Source organism: Acomys russatus, chromosome 2 (assembly GCF_903995435.1).
Source record: "Acomys russatus chromosome 2, mAcoRus1.1, whole genome shotgun sequence".
NCBI classification, from domain to species: Eukaryota; Metazoa; Chordata; class Mammalia; order Rodentia; family Muridae; genus Acomys; species Acomys russatus.
In genome coordinates this window covers 76,466,583-76,484,194 of record NC_067138.1, presented here as the reverse complement: position 1 = coordinate 76,484,194, position 17,612 = coordinate 76,466,583, and the positions used below count along the sequence as shown (strand labels likewise).

Sequence of the window (17,612 nt, the reverse complement as noted above, 5' to 3'; positions counted from 1 at the left end):
TAAATTTTAAGAGAGGACTTTCAGATGGTAGCTGTCATGCTTACCCCTTTTCTCCTTGCTCTTGTCTCTTGTCAGATGAGTTTAAATCATTTATGAAGCGTCTCCCAAGCAACCACTTCCTGACCATTGGCAGCATCCACCAGCACTGGGGCAATGATTGGGACCTGCAGAGCCGTTACAAGCTCCTGCAGAGTGCCGCTGAGGCTCAGAGACAGAAGATCCAGCGCACTGCCCGCAAACTCTTTGGCCTCAGCGTGCGCTGCCGGCACAATCCCAACCACCAGCTGCCTAGAGAGAGGTATGTGCTCCTCCTGCTCCACCTCTACAATGACCCCACACCCAGTGCTCCACGTCACCTAGCACACTCTGCTATAGCAGAGGGATATGTGCTTCAGATAACATATTTAATACTCTTTAAGAAAGGCAGTCTATGATCGTGGCCAACAATACTCCTGACTGCATTTGGCGTTTGAAACGTTAAATTTTATATGTTTCCTAGATATACCATTGAACTTCTCTATCTATGGTTTGTCCGCCTACAGTTTAACTAACCTCACATTGAAATTATGCAAACAAAATTGTTGTTTCTTCTGCACGTGCTTAGATATATTTTAGTTTTCCCTAAACCACATGATTCAGGGAGTTATATTAAATGAAGAATTATAATCACCCTGGAGATTATCTGAAATACAGAGGAAGGCATACATGGCTAGTGTACAAATGCTAGCTTCACTTGATTTAAAATATTTTTACATCCCCTGATTTGGGCATCTGTGGGAAAATTACTGAAATCAAAGTTCTGAAAACAATGACAAAGGAAATTGGGCTATGAAGTTCAGTTTTGCCTTGTTTGTGCTGTTAGTGATCTGTCTGTGGGAGATATCCAATAGTGGTACCAGCAAATAAATGACACACTTTTTGGGTAACTTAAACATAAACTTAAAATGTAATATTTGTACAATTTTTAAAGTACCTGGTGAGGAAAATTGTGGGTTTCTTCTTAATTGTAAAGAAGCTGGCATTATTCACCAGTCAACTTCAGTAGTTGAGGGCATTTGGTCAAGGCCTAGAGTGTAATAGAAAAATGTAGTACTGACTGGTGACATTTTCTAGGAGAATCATAAATGACACTCCCCTAAGTGCATGATCCTATACAGAGATCCCATGCCTGCTTAGGCTCACCGTTGCTTCCTTTGCTTAGTCTGTTTCTAGCTTTGCCCAATCTTGTACCATTTGCTCTGATATCCAGTGGGAAATACAGGAATAAACAGAGTTTATCCTTTCATGAGATTTTTAGGGACATACAATGAAGAAACCAATTTCCAATCTTGGTTGAATTTTTTCAGGCAATTTATGATCTATCTGCAGCTAAGAAGTTTCTTTAGTAGTGTGTTCAGGTTTTCTATAAAGCTGTCATTGGAAAGCAATAAAGTGGGTTGAGGACAGGGTGAGAGAAATCCAGGTGGGCAACCTGTGTCAGGCTTGTTACCCTGATTCAACTAGAATAGTTCTGTTCTTATTCATTTCATATTAGAAGTAGGATCTTGTCTTTTATTTAATTCTGAGAATAGAAATCCACTTTTTAAACTAATAAAGCAAGTTTGGGGCTAGGGAGACAGCTTAGTGGTGCAGTGTTGCAGCTGTCTGTGGTGTTTTTCTTCCTGACCCCAACATCCAGGAATAATGACTCATGAGACTCATTAAATATTTTACAAACACCTAGGCCATATAGCTAGGCTCTTTTCTGACTAGCTCATAACTTAAAATAACCCATTTTACTAATCTATGTTTTTCTATGTGGCTGCTTACCTCTGTCGGGTACCATATATACATCTTCTTCATATCTTGCTGGCTGAATCTCCTATTCTTGCTTCTCTCTCCCAGAGCCATCTCTGACTACTGCATCTTGTGCCTAAGATATAGGGTATCAGATTTATGATTGACAGGTGCTATATCTACACAGTACACATGACATTCCTTCTACAGTTAAGAGTACTTTTTTGTCCAATCATGAGGACTAACATTCACATTTTTGTACCCACTAAGCAAGCAAAGCATCTGGCACACATATGTAACCTAAGCACTAATCAGGGTGGAGACAGCAATGCTGATACTTGCTGAGAATGTCTCCATATTCCTAGCTAAGGAACAGAAGACTGAGGTTAAGGGAGAGAATCCACCTCAAAGAAATAGGAAAAGAATGAGCGAGGCAGACACCCTCTTTTGGCCTTTGCTTATAGACACAGCTATATCCACTTTCAAGTACACATGCACAAGCGCGTGCGCGCACACACACACACACACACACACACACACAAATCTTGAAAACTCAAGTCAAATTTGTGTATCATGTTATGTGTTGGCCACATATTGCGTGTGTGTGTATATGTGTGTGTGTGTGTGTGTGTGTGTGTGTGTGTGTGTGTGTACCTAATCGTTTTCTGTTGTGCAGTCCAGAAAACTAAAATTGAGAGAGAAGAAGTCACACGTTCAAAGCTGCCATAGTAAAGAACTGGTTCTCAAACAGGGTTGACTTTGCCCCCAGAAATATGTGGGCATACAAAAGGGCATTTTTATTTACCACATAGAATGATATTATACAGGAAATCCTCTAAAAACAAAGAATTATCTAGCCCTATAAGCCAATGAGAATGAAATTATAAAGCAAAAGTCAAATTGGCATTTAAATCTATACATCTAAGTTTGCTCTCTGAAATGTGTGCTATGCTTGCACACAAGACAAGAATTTTAAAAATTTCATTCCTCATAATTCACACTGTGTATCCTGCTCTGAAATTTCTCCTCACATTTTTCTACACTGATAGCTAATGTTGCTTCCTCTGTGGAGTTTGTCCTGATGGCATACAAAATGGTCCTGACTCCAAGTTTTCCATTTATCTAAAACCACTTTTCTTAATGCACATGTCTCTCTTCCCCCATTATGACATGTATCCTTACATACTAGTGAGTGGTCATCTTTGTTGGCCCCAGACCTTCCAATTCTGAGGCCACTGCATTGTTTCTCTTTTGTAATAACCATTTTGAGAGTGAAATCGATTTTTTTCCTGTCAGTTGCTGACGTGTTCCTGTACTCTGAAACACAGACTTGGAAAAGCTCTGTTCACAAATTGACTTCCCTGTTGCATGCAGCAGATGCCCAAGCTGCCACCATAAGGGAGTCTCTGAAGTAGAACCACTTAGATTTATCAAGCCTGTGCCAGGTGACCAGCCTCAGGCACTGTTTGGAGGCTCATAAATGAATACAGTCCACAGTACTATGAAAGATGGCTCTTACAGCAGGAGTTTGGGAATGGTTCAGTTGGGAATCAGAAAATAAAATTTACCACAGGTAAGTATTTTGTAAATGTTACTTCAGCTAACTCTTATGAACTGGGTAACTTAAACAGCAGATAGCTATCTTCTTACAATATTAGTAGCTGGAAGTTTAAACACAGGCTCTGTCAGTGTTGTTGCTTCTGAAGACTCTATGGCTTGTCTCCTTCCTAGTGTCCTCACATGGACTTTCACCCAGGTCCACCTGTGTCCTCATCTCCTCTGCTTTAGAACCACACCCATGCTGCATGAGCACCCATCCCTAATGAGGTCATTTCCTCCTAAAAACTACTTCTGAATACATTTTGCCGTACTGGGAGTTCAGACTTCAACATGGTCCAGGCCATAACACTCTAAAGCAGTGGTTTTCAGCCTTCCTAATGCTGTGACCTTTAAAGACAGCACTTCTGTTGTAGTGACACCCTGCCATAAAATTATTTTGTTGCTACTTCATAACTGTAATGTTGTTTATGTTATAGATTGTAATGTAAACATCTAATATGTAGGATATCTGGTATGTGATTGCTGAAGGGGTCATGACCTAAAGGTTGAGATCCACTGCCCTAAACAGTTGTGCCACATTGTTAGACGAAGGAATAGAGAGTTCCAAGACTGACAAAACAGATGTAAATCTGAGGAAGAAGGCAGGATTTAACCATTACAAGACTACACACTACACATACATCTTTAAAATTGTTGTGTGTCACTTCAGAAATTCCAAGTCCAAGGTCACTGGGAAGCACATTAATTAAATGTGAAAAGAACTCTTCAGAGCATACCATCACTGGCACACACAGGCTGGGACAGAGACAAAGGGAAAGATGTCACAAGTGCATTACAATGGTAGAGGAAGGGGCAAAATTGTAAAATGTGGGCACTAGGCAGTCAGGGAGCCTGAACTTAAATGATTAGTGACTAGTAGAGAGGCTGTGTGATCTTGGATAAGTGACTTTGTGATTCCTATTTCAGTTGTCCCCAGCTGTGCCTAGAACTTAGGTTCTACTTGTGAAATTTGCCAGGTGTGGATAGCTAGAGAAAACAAACTGCTACTAGGACCTTACAGACAGCTCTGAGTATTGGCCTACCCTCCTTAAAATAGAAATGAACAAAGAAAGAGAGAGGGAGGGACGGAGGGAGGGAGGGAGGGAGGGAGGGAGAGAATGAATTTACCTTAATCCCAACATTTCTACCACTCTTTCTAGGAGAGTCAGTGGCAGGAATTTGCAAGTGGCAAGTCACTAAATTATGTTCTTATACAGAGGAAGGGATGGTGATACTGCTGAGGGTGGGAGCATGTAAAATGATCCTCTGAAGCCTTCCCAGGAGAGCTGAACTTCCTTGGCCTGGCTGTGGGCTGCTTTGTAACATCTGAATCAGAGGCTTTAATGAGCATTTCTCAGACTAGCAGGGCACCTCTCTGCCAAAGAGCAGTGTCAGACAGAGGTGATAGCAGTGAAAACCTTGAGCCACCTCTAGCGGAGCACATTTGTGTTTGCAAATGAACTGATTGCTCAGCTTCAATTTGTCTGCTTGTTGAACGCCATAGGAGCTGAGTGCTCTGAGCAGGTGCTGTTATTGCAACAGGTGCCACTGAGATTTTTAGTTGTCTCACAGAGGGGTGGCATTGAGGCAAGGTGGGCAAGGGGGAGATAACAGATTATTTACTGGTACACACATAGTTCACAGTCAGGTCTTTCTGCCATTTCCCAGACATCAAGCGTTATGTAAGTACATGCACCTCATTTGTGGCACTGTATAATGGTAATTGCTTTTAGCTTAAGTAGGAGGATGACTTTTTTTTTTAATTCAAAGACCTGGTGAAATATTTGACTCCAGTCAAAGGTAGATGGGAATTCACTTTTAATGTTCTATATGCCTGGAATTCTATTGTCGTACATAAATTGTTTTTGTTGTTGTTGTTGTTTTTTGTTTTGTTTTTTTTTTTGGTTTTTTTTTTTGTTTTGTTTTTGTTTTTTTTTACATCACAGCTTCATGAAATAGGTACTGTTACTATTCTCATTTTACAGATATAAACTCTGAGGCAAAGGAAGGCTGGGGATGTGCCAAATAATAGCCAATCATTGTTGATATTTCAAGTGAGTCATTTCCCTTTTAGTGGTATGTCATCTCTGGATATTTAGAACTTGATCAAAGTTTCTTACCAGGGTGTTATGCAGAAGAGTTTTCTTGGTTATATATTGGTGAAAAAACCCTACACTGAAGCTTAGTGTCTCAAAACAGTGCATTGTCACCTCTCATGAATGTATAGACCAACTTGGTACAGTTGGAGGGCTCTCAAATTGGCTGATGCCAGCGTCCTTGAGTAACTTTCCTCAATGAAACTCCAAAGTAGCTCTCTCAGAGCTGGCAATTGATGCTGGCTGTCAGCTGGAGGCTCAGCTGGGGCTGTCAACTAGAGTGCTTACCCATGTCCTCTACATGTCATTTGGCCTTCATATAACACAGAATCAGGGCCTTGAGAGAAGGACACCCTGAAAACAAAGGGAGTACTGAGATTTCTTCAAATTTAGCTTTGACAGTGAGAAAGTACCACTTCCATTTCATAATATTGTATGGAAAATTGTGAGGATCTTCTGGATGTGAGATAAGTCATAGAAAAGTTCTCTGTCATTTGACATACCCTACTTCAGTAGCAGGATATGGAAGAAGGACTTTTTTACTGGTAGGGTAGCATAAATTTGCCACAGCATCTCCACAACTTCAGACAAGATTTCAAATATGATGGGAGGAGCATCATAAATATTTACTTGAATTGTGCCCAGTGGTCATACTTATTTTTGGCATTTCCATACCCTTGTATACAACAAGCATGCCTAATTTGAAAGTCTGTCTAAGCTGAGAGAGTATTTTTTAGTTAGCAAATTTTATTCTTTCACAATTTCATACATGAACAGTATTTTGATTATCCATTCTTTTTTTTTTTTTTTTTTTTTTCCTTTTTGTCCATACCAACCCTTTCTACTTCCCATAGATCTCCTTTCCTGTTCCCTAGTTTTGGCTTTATTCAGTTTTCTACACAGACATCTATGTGATCCCAACTTTGGAACTTCCCACTGGAGCCTGGGGTCTCATAAGTAGATATATAGCTAGAAACCATGCTTCTTACTTCCTCTCCCCAAATATGTTGGTTGCCAATAGATCAGACATATGTGGTAGGGCTCCACGAGTTCCTTGCCCTTTTATAGCTGGCTGTCAGAAGGGACTGATTCCTGTGAACTCTGCAGTGTACACATCTCCTGTAATTCATGGTTGCCATGGTTCTCTATGCCTTGTTTAGATGATGTTATTTTACCCTCACCTTTTAATTTTACAGATTTATATTTTCTCTGTCCCTTTTTCATAAATGGTCCTTGCACCCTACAGGGGTGGTGTAAATTTCTTTTTAGGGCTGAACTTTCAGCAATTGTTTATTCTTAGCATCTTGTGCAACCATGGATCACTGCAAAAATATTTCTCTGTTTCAGGGTGAAAATACCTTTTGTCTGTGAGTATAAACATAGATATTTAGGGAGTGATTTGATGATATGACAAATTAGCTAAAATTCATCAAATGAGATGCAAAATCATGTGTTTTATACCAGGTTTGCAGTATTAGACATAGGTCTCTCTTATAGAGTCATTTCTCACATCACTAAGAAAGTAATTACATATTTTCTGGCGTATAAGATGACATTTTAACTAAAAATCTGTGCCAAAGTTAGGGGTCTTCAAATAGCCCAAGTCCGCTGCACAGGCTGTGTGCTAGAAAAGGGGTAGCCTTTTATGACAAGTATATTCCAAACTCTATATTTAAACTAGAAAAGTTGGGGGCTGTCTTATATGCCCAGTTATCTACACAGTAGGAATACCACCATTATATCAATAGACATATCTTTCCAAGATGATAGTTTTTATAGTTCAAAAAATTTACAACTGGGTTGTGGGATAATTACCTCAGCCTGCATAGCACAATGGAATTATGTACTCTAAAAGATTGTGACATTGAGTATAATTAGAGATCAAAGTAACTATACCAGATAGGGAAAATAAGATTAATAATAATGACAGCAATAACAACAATGATAGCAGGAACATCTAATTATTTAATGAGCAGGCAATAGTGTGGCAGATAACAGAATTTATAATGTGCACAGATTTTTGAATCAGACTGCTTACCAACTCATTGCTTGATAGTGATTCTGGCATGAGGAACTAACATTTTTTGCCTCAGGGTTTTTTATGTAAAATGAAGTGAATAATATTCCATACATCATAAGAGTATTTAGTGGATTATTGGTTTTTACTCACATTAAAGACTTAAGGTGACCTTGATAAGCAAAATTCTCAATACAAGATAACACTGACATTTTACCTATTAATTTCTTATAAGATTGTTAATACCCAATAATATTGAGGGCGGATAGTAATAACATAATATGTCTTGTATCTTACTCTCCTCCTTTCTCTAAGGAGAGATGCTATTGTTCCATTTTATGGACAAAAAGAACTGATGAACCAAGAGGCATAATTAATATATCTTAGATTACACCACAACTGAGCCAAAGGTTTAGAGTTACTTTGCTGGTTACCTACATTGACTGAGTAGAAAAGTTACTTGTGCAGATAAGGAATAGCCCATGTTATCTAAGAAATGTGCAGTGCAAAGAGAGATCTATGTTTTGGTTGGTATACCCTGTTTGCAATGTGGTGATATCAAGCCCGGTGTTGGATCACCATGGTTAGATTAGTGATGGACAAGGCTTAAGCTTTATACTTGTTGGTACTATGACTAAGACTCAAATAAGGACTGTGATGAGGGTCCTCGTGACTTTCTAATTGTGAAACTTTGAATCAATCTCTGACTCTCAATCAAGGACTGGGCAGAAACATTCTCTACAATGAGAAGAGCAATCACAGCTCAATTCATGCTACTGGAACAAATGTTTCCTGAGTAGGTACCATGCTTGTGGCTTTAGAAGTGCCATGATAAATAACTCCTATACCATCACCAGGTCCTGTCCAGGAGCAGGAGCAGACCAATTCTACACACAAACAAATGCTACTTCAACTTTCTTCATGTGTGAAGTTCCATCTGAAGTTCTTTGTTATTGTTTTGGTTTTGTTGGTTTTTTAAAAAATTCTTATCTCACATAATACATGCTGACTGAAGCCTCCCCCCTCAACCTTACACCTTCCCCTCACTCCCGGATGCATTCGTCCTTCCCTTGAAGAAGAGCAGGACTCCCATGGGCATCAACCAAACACTGCATAAAATCTACAATGAGACCAGGCACATACCATCACATCAATGCTAGACTAGGAAACCTAGTAGGAGAAAAAGTGTCCCACAAGCAGGCAAAGGTTCAGGGACAAGCCCTGCTCTCACTCTTAGGACCCCAACAAGAACAACAAGATACTCATCCATAACATATACACAGAGGACCTAGGTCAGCCCCATACAGTCTCCCTGATCTCTGCAAGTTTTCATGAGTCCCAATCAGTTGATGCTGTGGGCCATATTCTCCTCTTCTCGTGTGTCCCTGACCTCTCTGATTCCTCTGATCCTTCCTCTCCCTTCTCTGGAGAACTCTCTGGGCTCTGCCTAATGTTAAGCTGTGACACTTTATACCTATTCCCATCAGTTGCTGGATAAACTTTCTCTGGGCTCTTTGATGATGGATGACTCTGCTAGGCTCAGGTCCCAGCACACTCTGCAGTCAGGAACATCAGCAGGTCAAAAGTTTTCTTGCTGGCTTGGTTTTCAGGCCTCACGTCTCCCATTAATAGGAGTCTTTGCTAGAGTTACTCTCACAGAGTCCATGGAGTTTCTATTGCACTAGGCTTTCACCTCATCCGAAATACTCCAAGTTCCAGTGTTTCTCACAGTACTTACTCCCTTCCACCCCATCTTAGTCCCCCTGTTGCCAGTCCCACTCACGACCATTTCACATGCAAAGTCTACTCTATTTCCTCTTTGCTAGGAGATCCTTGTGTACCCTTTAAGCACTCCTTGTTACTTAGCCTCTCTAAGTCTGTGGACTTTTAACTTTACAGCCAATTTCTATTTATAAGTGGATACATACCATGCTTGCATTTCTGAGTTTGGGTTACCTCATTCAGGATAATTTTTTCAAGTTCCATCCATTTGCCACCAAATTTCAAAATGTCATTATTTTTAACAGATGAGTTATATTCCACTGTGTAAATGTACATTTTCTTTATCCATTCTTTGGTTGAACGTCATCTAGATTGTTTCCAATTCTGGTTATTATAAATAAAACTGCTTTGAGCAAAGTTGAGAAAGCACCCTTGTAGTTTAGTAGAGCATCTTTCGGGTATATGCCCTTGAGTGGTATAACTAGGTCTTAAGAGAGACTGATTTTCAATTTTCTGAGAAACCTCCGTATTGATTTCCAAAGTGGCTGTACAAGTTTGTACTGCCCTCCAGGAGTGGAGAAGTGATTTCCTTGTTCCACATCCTTGCCAGCATGAGCTGTCCCTTGTATTTTTGATCTCAGCCATTCTGACAGGTGTGAGATAGATTCTCAAAGTCGTTTTGATTTGCACTTTCTGATGGCTAAGGATGCTGAACATTTCTTTAAGTGTTTCTCGGCCATTTGAGATTCCTCTGTTGATAATTCTCTGTTTAGATTTATATCACATTTATAACAGGATTATCTAATTTTGTGAAGTCTAGTTTCTTTATACACACACACACACACACACACACACACACACACACACACACACATGCCCTCTGTCAGAGGTAGAGTTGGTGAAAATCTTTTACCATTCTGGCAGCTGCTATTTTGTCCTACTGTCAGTATCTTTTTGCTTACTGAAGCTATTCAGTTTCATGAGGTCCTATTTATATATTAATTGTTGATCTTAATGCTTGGGCTATTGGTGTGCTGTTCAGGAAATGGTTTCTTAAGAGCTCAAGATTCTTCCACACTTTCTTCTATCAGGTTCAGGCTAAGTAACAAATGTTTCCTGAGTGGATATCATGTTCATGGCTTTGGAATAACCACGATAAGTAACATCTGTACCAATATAAGGTCCAGTCCAGGAGCATAAACAGATTGACTCTATACACTGCCAAATGCCACTTGGAATTTCTTCATGTGTGGGATTCCATCTCCAGTTCTTGCTGTGCTGTGGTAGATATTTGTTAGTCTGTAGAAAAGCTGTTCCTATTTTCAGACCCCTGTGGGTCTGAATTGTAAATAAGAGGTCCATAGCAAAGTTTCATGTGACTTGTCTTATGCATAGCAAATTACTGCAATATGTAACTAAAAAAACAAACAAACAGGGTTTCAGTATGTAGAGGAGACCACATTAAACTGGATCTTTCAGCAATTATGCTTCGATCTCTTGAATACTAGCATTAGAAAATCAACCTCCACACCCAGCTCAATTCTTCGTTCTCTCATATTTAATATGGGAAAAATATTTGTGCTTATCTCAGAGGGTTGTTATTGTGCTAAATATAGGTTAGAACTTCTTTGTGGACTACTTTAAGAAACAGAACCCTGCAAGTAGTGTGGACTTGAATCTAAAATGATAAGGAAGAGAATAAGATTGGACCAAGAATCAATATATCATTGAATATATAGCACTTGCAATCATTCACCAGTGTCAGTCATTATTCTATCACCCCTGCTTCCTATAATCAACTTCATAGTCCTATGATGTAGCACTCAACTATCCCATTTTTATGAATGATGTTACTAAGGCACAGAGATGTTAATTTCCAGGTGATGATTTTTTTTTTTTTTTTTTTTTGGTCCAGTAGGTGACCAAGTCCACTTTTATAACACCCCTACTATTCTTTTTTTTTTTTTTAACACATTTTTATTGAAAAATAAAATAATTCATACTACATCTCGTTTTCTATCCCATCCTCTGCATCCTCCCATTCCTCCCTCCCTCCCGCTTTCACCCCATTCCCCTTCCCTATGACTGTGACTGAGGGGGACCTCCTCCCCCTGAATATGGTGCTAGGGTGTCAAGTCTCTTTTTGGTAGTCGGCTATCCTTCCTCTGAGTGCCATTGGGCTTCCCCATCAAGAGGACATGGCCAAATATGGGGCACCGGAGACCATGTGAAAGTTAGTCCCCAATCTCCACTTAACTGTGGAGAATGTTCTGTCCCTTGGCTAGATCTGGGTAGGGGTTTGATGATGACTGCACATATTGTCCTTGGTTGGTGCCTTAGGTCAAGCAGAACCCCTGGGCCCAGATCACCCATCATAGTGTTCTTCTTGTAGGTTTCTAGGACCCTCTGGATCCATCTATTTCCCTATCTCCTATATTTTTCTCATCTAGAGTCTCAATAGGATGTCCTCCCCTCTGTCCCACTTTCCTGGTAAGTGAAGACTTTCATGGGACCTGCCCTTGGGCTAGTGTACAGTTATAAGTGAGTATATACCATTTGAGTCTCTCTGCTTCTGGGTTAGCTCACTTATTATGGTCATTTCTAGTTCAATCCATTTGTCTACAAATTTTGGAAATTCCTTGTTTTTAATAGCTGAATAGTATTCTATAGTGTAAATGTACCACAGTTTCTTTATCCATTCTTCTACTGAGGGACACTTAGGCTGTTTCCATGTTCTGGCTATTATGAATAAGGCTGCTATGAATATGGTTGAGCATATGTCCCTGTTGTATGCTGGAGCATCTTCTGGGTATATTCCAAGGAGTGGAATAGCTGGGTCTTGAGGAAGCCCTATTTCCAGTTTTCTGAGATAGCACCAGATAGATTTCCAAAGTGGCTGCACTAGTTTGCATTCCCACCAGCAATGAAGGAGTGTTCCTCTTTCTCCACATCCTCGCCAGCATGTGTTGTCACTTGAATATTTGATTTTAGCCATTCTGATGCACACCCCTACTATTCTATCCAGTACTGAACAAGATACACAGAGACATTTATACATAATTTATTTTCAGTACTGCCTGTTATTGCAAGAGAGAGAGGGAAGAAGATGAAGAAATGAGGGGGGACAAGAATTGGGTGGCATAGGAAATAAGAATGAATGAATGAAGAGAGGGAGGGAAATTAATAACAAATCTGCATAGCAGCCGCACAGGAAATACTGTATTCTGTTGTCGTCTATGGAAAATTGTGAATGTTAACTGTCTTTTCTACCAGTACCATGCTAGTCTTTGGGAAGTAGTTAAAGATAAAAGAAATGCTCTCAAGATATTAGTTTCTATTCTTGGTGGGGTATGAAGGATAGTATTTTATAAATGATGTACCTGAGATCAAGTCATCACTTTCAAACATGGTATACAGATTGAGTAGGGAACAGATGTACCTCATTTTAAACTAGAACTGTGATGTTTTCTTTATGAGAATTCTAAATTAAACTCATTTGGGAAGATAAGGTGATTTTTCTTTTGGTAAAACAATTTGAAAACAATGAGGCTTAATTATCTCTGAGGTCCTTCCCAACTCCATGAGAAATAACACTGAGAGTAATCATTCTATTCAGAAATATTGGTAGAATGTCAGTAATTGAATCTGTGAGCAGAGCTGCTCTCAGATAATGCTAATTAGTTAAATATAATGAGTACCCTATAGTTCAAACTAAGATCTGCTTTTGCCTGAATGTAGAATGTGCTCCTAAGTGTCCCAGAATAAACTCTGATCACTTTTCAATTTGTATTCCTAGAAGCCATCAGAATTATTAGTTAAGAAGCAGTCTGATCCTATCTCCAATTGAGGCTTTTGACAAATACTTATTTTAAGAGAAGGAATAGAATTTTAAGGTGACCTACAGATCTGCCAAAAGCTGACATGTGCCATATATATATATATGTGTGTGTGTGTGTGTGTGTGTGTGTGTGTGTATACATATATATATATTTGATTTCTTCAATACATTTTATTTATTGTTTTTTTCCTTGACAGTCTCCAGTTATTTAACTCACTTAAATGGATGACAGCAGCCCTATCTCACAAGTAGCCTAGAGTCCTTCCTCCTCTCTGGATGGTACCTAAATTTTGCCTTCCTACTTCTAGCCTCTGCCTGTTCTTCAAATCTTAACTCAGGCAGTCCCTCTTAGTGATGCTATTAATTGTATCAAAAGTCTGTTATGGGTCCTGTTTCACATTGTTTTCTAGAGTTCTAACTTATTATGTCGGTGGTAAATTACAGTTTACCATTATACCATAATTTACTGACCAGTATACAAGACTGTCATCTACATACAAATATCTCCGTCAACATATGTCCTCACTTTATTCTGAGAACTTCTTAGCACAGAAGCTTTAACACAATAGGCACTCAGAAAATTTTTCAATAAGTCAATAAACCAATTATTGTTTTTCTCATAATGTGTCCGGATGGTGTCCTGACATTATCCTGACAAAACTAAATTTCATCACCATGCCAATTAGCTCCAGTTTTTAGAAATACATTGGATGTGTGTGGATTGTGTTTTCTTCCTAATTTGTGGTTGAGAGACTGAAGACCAAATAAATTAAGTAATTTGGTCAAAGTCACTAAAAGAATTTCTGAAGAACTCAAAGTTAAAATTAAGACCATTAGATTGATAGTTCACATAATGCAACAAAAATCAAAGCAGCTAGTGTAAATTGTCTTTAACCATTTTAGACCAAATCTTGGTAAATCTGTTACTATGGGAAAACTCCCTGAACCAAGTAAGAATAAGGGCAAAAAGAGAAGGAGAAAGATAAATGGAGGGGGAAAGGAAGAAAAGGTAAAAAAAAAGGGGGGATCATGAAGAAGAAGAAGGAATGAGGAGGAGAAAGAAGAAATTTTAACACACTCTAAGAGCTACAGACAGATATTTTTAGAGCTTATAAAGTTTAACAAAAATAAAGTGACATTCTTAGCAGGTACAAGTATCTGATGATGGTGTGACTTACGCCCTCTCATTACATGATTGTTAGGGATGATTATATTGTGAAATAAAGTAGAACAGTGGGAGATTATTCATTGAGGATATGCTGGACAATAATTTGCATTTCCCAGTGACTCTTGGTTACTGGTTTATTTTTACTTCTGAAATCCACATGGCCTTGACCTGGTGGTGCAGGCCATAGCCAAGCACAATATAATTATATGTTGTTGAAAATAAAAAGAAAATATCTTGGAGACATATGCTTCAGACTCTCCTCCTGATTCCTTAACTTCTGAACTCTTGCCAGCTTTTAACATATTTTTTATTCCATGTGTTTAATTTGTGCCTCTGGAAGGATTCTGGCTACCAGAAAAAGTATTACCACCTATCCCAATGACCATTTATATCCACACTGGTTTACACTCCTCTTTCTGTTTTTTTTTTTCTTTTTTTTTATTAATTTATTCTTGTTACATCTCAATGGTTATCCCATCCCTTGTGTCCTCCCATTCTTCCCTCCCTCCCCTTTTCCCCTTATTCCCCTCCCCTATGACTGTTCCTAAGGGGGATTTCCTCCACCTGTATATGCTCATAGGGTATCAAGTCTCTTCTTGGTAACTTGCTGTCCTTCCTCTGAGTACCACCAGGTCTCCCTCTCCAGGGCACGTGGTCAAATGTGAGGCATCAGAGTACGTGAGAAAGTCATATCCCACTCTCCACTCAACTGTGGAGAATGTTCTGACCTTTGGCTAGATCTGGGTAGGGGTTTAAAGTTTACCCGCCTGTATTGTCCTTGGCTGGTGCCTTAGTTTGAGCGGGACCCCTGGGCCCAAATCTGCCTATCATAATGTTCTACTTGTAGGTTTCTAGGACCCTCTGGATCCTTCTACTTTGCTATTTTCCCATGTTTCTCTCATCTAGAGTCCAATAGATGTCCTCCCCTCTGTCCCAGTTTCCTGGTAAGTGAAGGCTTTTGTGGGACATGCCCCTTGGGCTAGTGTGCAGATATAAGTGAGTATATACCATTTGAGTCTTTCTGCTTCTGGGTTAACTCACTCATTATGATCGTTTCTAGCTCAATCCATTTATCCACAAATTTCAGGAATTCCTTGTTTTTAATAGCTGAGTAGTATTCCATAGTGTATATGTACCACAATTTCTTTATCCATTCTTCTACTGAGGGACACTTAGGCTGTTTCCATGTTCTGGCTATTATTAATAAGGCTGCTATGAACATGGTTGAGCAAATTTTCTTGTTGTGTGCTGGAGCATCTTCTGGGTATATTCCAAGGAGTGGAATAGCTGGGTCTTGAGGAAGCCCTATTCCCATTTTTCTGAGATAGCACCAGATAGATTTCCAAAGTGGCTGTACTAGTTTGCATTCCCATCAGCAGTGAAAGAGTGTTCCTCTCTCCCCACATCCTCACCAGCATGTGGTGTCACTTGAATTTTTGATCTTAGCCATTCTGATGGGTGTAAGATGGAATCTCAGAGTTGTTTTGATTTGCATTTCCCTGATGACTAAGGAGGTTGAGAATTTCTTTAAGTGTGTCTCAGCCATTTGATATTCCTCTGTTGAGAATTCTCGGTTTAATTCTGAGCCCCATTTCTCATTTGGGTTATTTGGTTTGGTGGTGTTTAATTTCTTGAGTTCTTTATATATTTTGGATATTAGACCTTTGTCAGATATAGGGTTGGTGAAGATCTTTTCCCAGTCTGTAGGCTGTTGCTTTGTTCTCTTGACAGTGTCTCCTGCCTTACAGAAGCTTCTCAGCCTCATGAGGTCCCATTTATTAATTGTTGACACTAAGGCCTGGGCTGTTGGTGTTCTGTTCAGGAAGTTGTCTCCTGTGCCAATATGTTCCAGGCTCTTCCCCACTTTTTCTTCCTAGTGACTTAGTGTCTCTGGTTTTACGTTGACACTCCTCTTCTGAACCCTGTATTTCTGTGTTTCTGGATATAACCTCATGGATTCCAGTAGTGGGACACAGGGCTTTGGTTACTTGTATTTTCTTGAACTCAAGGTAGTTTCTAATTCATTAGAATGCCAGTCTAGGCCACATGTGAGGTGTGTGACTTTCAGAAATGTGTAAATCCACTTGAATCCTCTGCTTAATCATATGTAGTCTGGATAAAAAGAGGGAGCACACAGAGGCAGTGGCCCAGGCAAATTATATTACAACTATTTGTAAAATGTAAATAAAAGGCACAGATATGATATGAGCATTACCAAGAGCAGAGCAATAAACATTCCTAATGATGTGACATTTTACTACGGTTCCTCTTGTTGCAGTGAACCTCAACATGAACCTCAAATATGAAGTAGTATCATTACTACTTCATAACTGTCATTCTGCTACTATTACAAATTTTAATATAAATATTTGATATGCTGGATATCTGATATATGATCACCAAAGGGGCTAAGAACCACAGTTTGACAGCCATTACCAATGAACATGCGTGGAGAGAAAATTTCTTCTTCTGAGATGTGGGTATTTCTATTGTATGAGGTAAAATAGGAGTCTAGCAAGATATAATCCTATAATGAAGATGAGATAGCAGTTATGACTCTCAACCCTGCAGTTTCTCATACTTTCCAATATGTGACTATCATTTATTCTCCATGTAAACTTGACTCCGTGTTTAGATATCCAAACTTCAGTGTGTGGTGATGGATGTAAAACTATGGCCTTACCCTCAAAAGCCAACAATAGAGCATTTTATGTGGCATGTTTTAGCACATGAAAAGAAAGATAAAGAAAGTCTTCTAACCAGATCAAGATGTAGGTCGAAGGTTGTTAATAGGAAAAGCAGTAGAAAAGTAGAAGTAAAATTGAGTAAAATAGATGTATACATGCTATACATGTGTTCTACAATGTAATCGTGCTCCATGTAATGAACAATTATGTTCTAATTTTATAGTGTATAGTGCCAGGCTTTTGGAAATTAATCCAATTCCATTTTTAAGGGTGTTTGTGTATTCAGTATGACATTCTGCAAACTTCCTTGCATAAACTATGCTCACAATTATGGAGTATTTTTCATTTTAATTTATTCAGTTTAGATTTATAAGAAACAATCTAAATGAATGTTTTTAGAATTTTTATGAACTCTCCAAATCTTTCTCAGTCATTTTTTATTTAAATTAATGATCATTATTGTTACTAACTAGTCTATATCATGTTTTGCTGAGGAGTTCAAATGAGTTTTTCCACAGGGGATGAAAAGCCACTCAAATTTCATTGATTTATTTTATGACTATCTTTGTTACGTCATGAGAAAACTGATATAAGGAGATCCAAAATATTTCAGCCAAAGGAATTCTGAGTGATGGGGGTATCCTCTACCATCCTATCTGTTGGAAGCCAGAGGATCAATTTTCTGGGAGTGACTTGCATAAGGGTCATC

The 17,612-nt window shown here is 39.0% G+C and overlaps 1 protein-coding gene across 1 annotated transcript in view; it reads left to right on the top strand.

Moving 5' to 3' along the window:
- The window catches only part of Brinp1 (BMP/retinoic acid inducible neural specific 1), a 196,361-nt gene that overhangs the window by 160,706 nt on the left and 18,043 nt on the right, over positions 1 to 17,612 (top strand). Inside the window, exon 7 of the mRNA XM_051163228.1 lies at positions 76 to 298. Within this exon, the coding sequence (XP_051019185.1) occupies positions 76 to 298 (223 nt within the window). The remainder of the gene's footprint in view (positions 1 to 75; positions 299 to 17,612) is intronic.